Here is a 1,676-nt window from a genome sequence, read left to right on the forward strand (position 1 = left end):
GCTCCCTGCTGATAGCTATTCTGCCCAGTGGTATTCAGAATCCACTCTTGAAGCAATTTTCTTAGGGGCTGGATCCTCAGCAGGCTTTCTGTGCCCCTACACCTCATGCTGCCGTACCCAGCTTCCTGGCCGCTGACCAGTCCCAGAGCCCGTGAAACACAAGCCTCTGCCTCGTTAAGGCAGTTCTTCAGTCGCTGTAGCAGCTCGCTGTTAGGAAACCTCCGCTCCCGGGCCTCAGACTCTAGCGCCCTTAGCTCTTCAAGGCCTGGAGGGAGAATGAGAACAGCAAGGAGCAGGCAGTATTGAGTAAAGGCAGAGGAAGGAACTCAGGAGTACAGAAGAAAAGGGAATAAAACTTGCCTGTGGAGTCCCTCCGTCCCCCCATCACTCACTGCGCTTCCGCCCATCCTCCACCTCCAAGGCCACTCGCACTTTGTTGGCCCAGGTGTCAAAGGACTCGGCCCGAACCTTCAACTTATGCAGCATGGCAGGGAGCTCATCCAAGGTGTATCTATACCTACAGAATAGGGCAGGGACAAGCATGTCAGGACCACCTCTGTATCCTCTTCTTTCCATATTTCCTCCAGTTAGGCTCCATGCTCACCGCAGGTACTGTCGGCTACTGGAGCACTTGCAGAGGTCATTGATATGGGAAAGGCAGACCAGGCCATCTGGGCAGTCATAGCAGGCCAGAGCTGACAGAAAGCATGTGGTCTTGCACTTGATGCACTGGCGTTCATCATCTGGAAGCAGCTCAAAAGCCTCTCGCTCAGCCTCTGTGATACCCTAGGAACATTCAACACATAAACATTATCTAAGGGATCTTCAAACAGTTCATGAAAATGTTTTAAAAAATTATGCACGAGGAGTCAGTAGATGGCATAGTGGTTATGTCGCTGGACTCCCACATGCCTGACCATGGTTTTGAGTCCCAGACCCAGTAGCTTAAAAATCATGCTGGGCATGAGTGCATACATGTCCAAGATCCCAGGAGGAGAAGGGACTGCAGAGTGCCCATCTCCCCTGGGGGGTAATTTCTCACCTCCCTCTTACTATCTGCCTGTCTCTGGTAAGAACACGTACCCTATAGCAAAATCATCTTAAAAAAAAAAAAAAAAAAAGAAGGAGAAGAAAACTATGCATGGATTCAAAGAAATTTTTTTGATAAAAATATACTCATACTAACATTTTTTGTTGATGGCCAGAGGGTGCATGCACATGCCAGAGAAAGGAAAACAGAGAGGGAGAAAGAACCCCCCCCACACACAATAGAACATGGTCATGCTGCAATCCCTTCTCCATTTCTCCATCCTGTCAGGATTTGGGACTTGCACACACATATGCCTGGTGTGCTTTTCTAGTCGCCGGGGCCTAAATTTGAACTGTGCCAAAGGCCATATAAGATCTCCCTTAGTTACTAGACTATAGAGCCAGCCAGCCTCTTATTGCTTTTCCATAAACTTTCTGAAGTCCCCGGACATAGACCCATAACAGAGTAGCAGAAGCCCCCATCTTAGCCAACAGTGAGCCTCACTTGACTCAAATCGATGCTGAGGGTCTTGGTGGTTGGGAGGACACACCCAAAGGAGCATACCCTTTATTCTCAAAGCTAGAGGAATCAGATGAAACAGGGCAAGATCAGTATGGGCTGAAGCAAAGAGAATTTTATAGGGAAA

General features: G+C 48.7%; 1 protein-coding gene across 11 annotated transcripts in view; it reads right to left on the reverse strand.

The window, feature by feature from the left end:
- KDM5C (lysine demethylase 5C) overlaps positions 1 to 1,676 on the reverse strand; it is a 59,830-nt gene that overhangs the window by 25,968 nt on the left and 32,186 nt on the right. For all 11 annotated transcript variants that reach the window (XM_027768959.1, XM_027768960.1, XM_027768963.1 and 8 more), the window contains exons 15-17: positions 605 to 786; positions 393 to 517; positions 118 to 265 (exon numbers count right to left, since the gene is read on the reverse strand). In XM_027768959.1, the coding sequence (XP_027624760.1) occupies positions 118 to 265; positions 393 to 517; positions 605 to 786 (455 nt within the window). The remainder of the gene's footprint in view (positions 1 to 117; positions 266 to 392; positions 518 to 604; positions 787 to 1,676) is intronic.

Source organism: Tupaia chinensis, unplaced genomic scaffold (genome assembly GCF_000334495.1).
Source record: "Tupaia chinensis unplaced genomic scaffold, TupChi_1.0 Scaffold148091_1, whole genome shotgun sequence".
Lineage (NCBI taxonomy): Eukaryota > Metazoa > Chordata > Mammalia > Scandentia > Tupaiidae > Tupaia > Tupaia belangeri.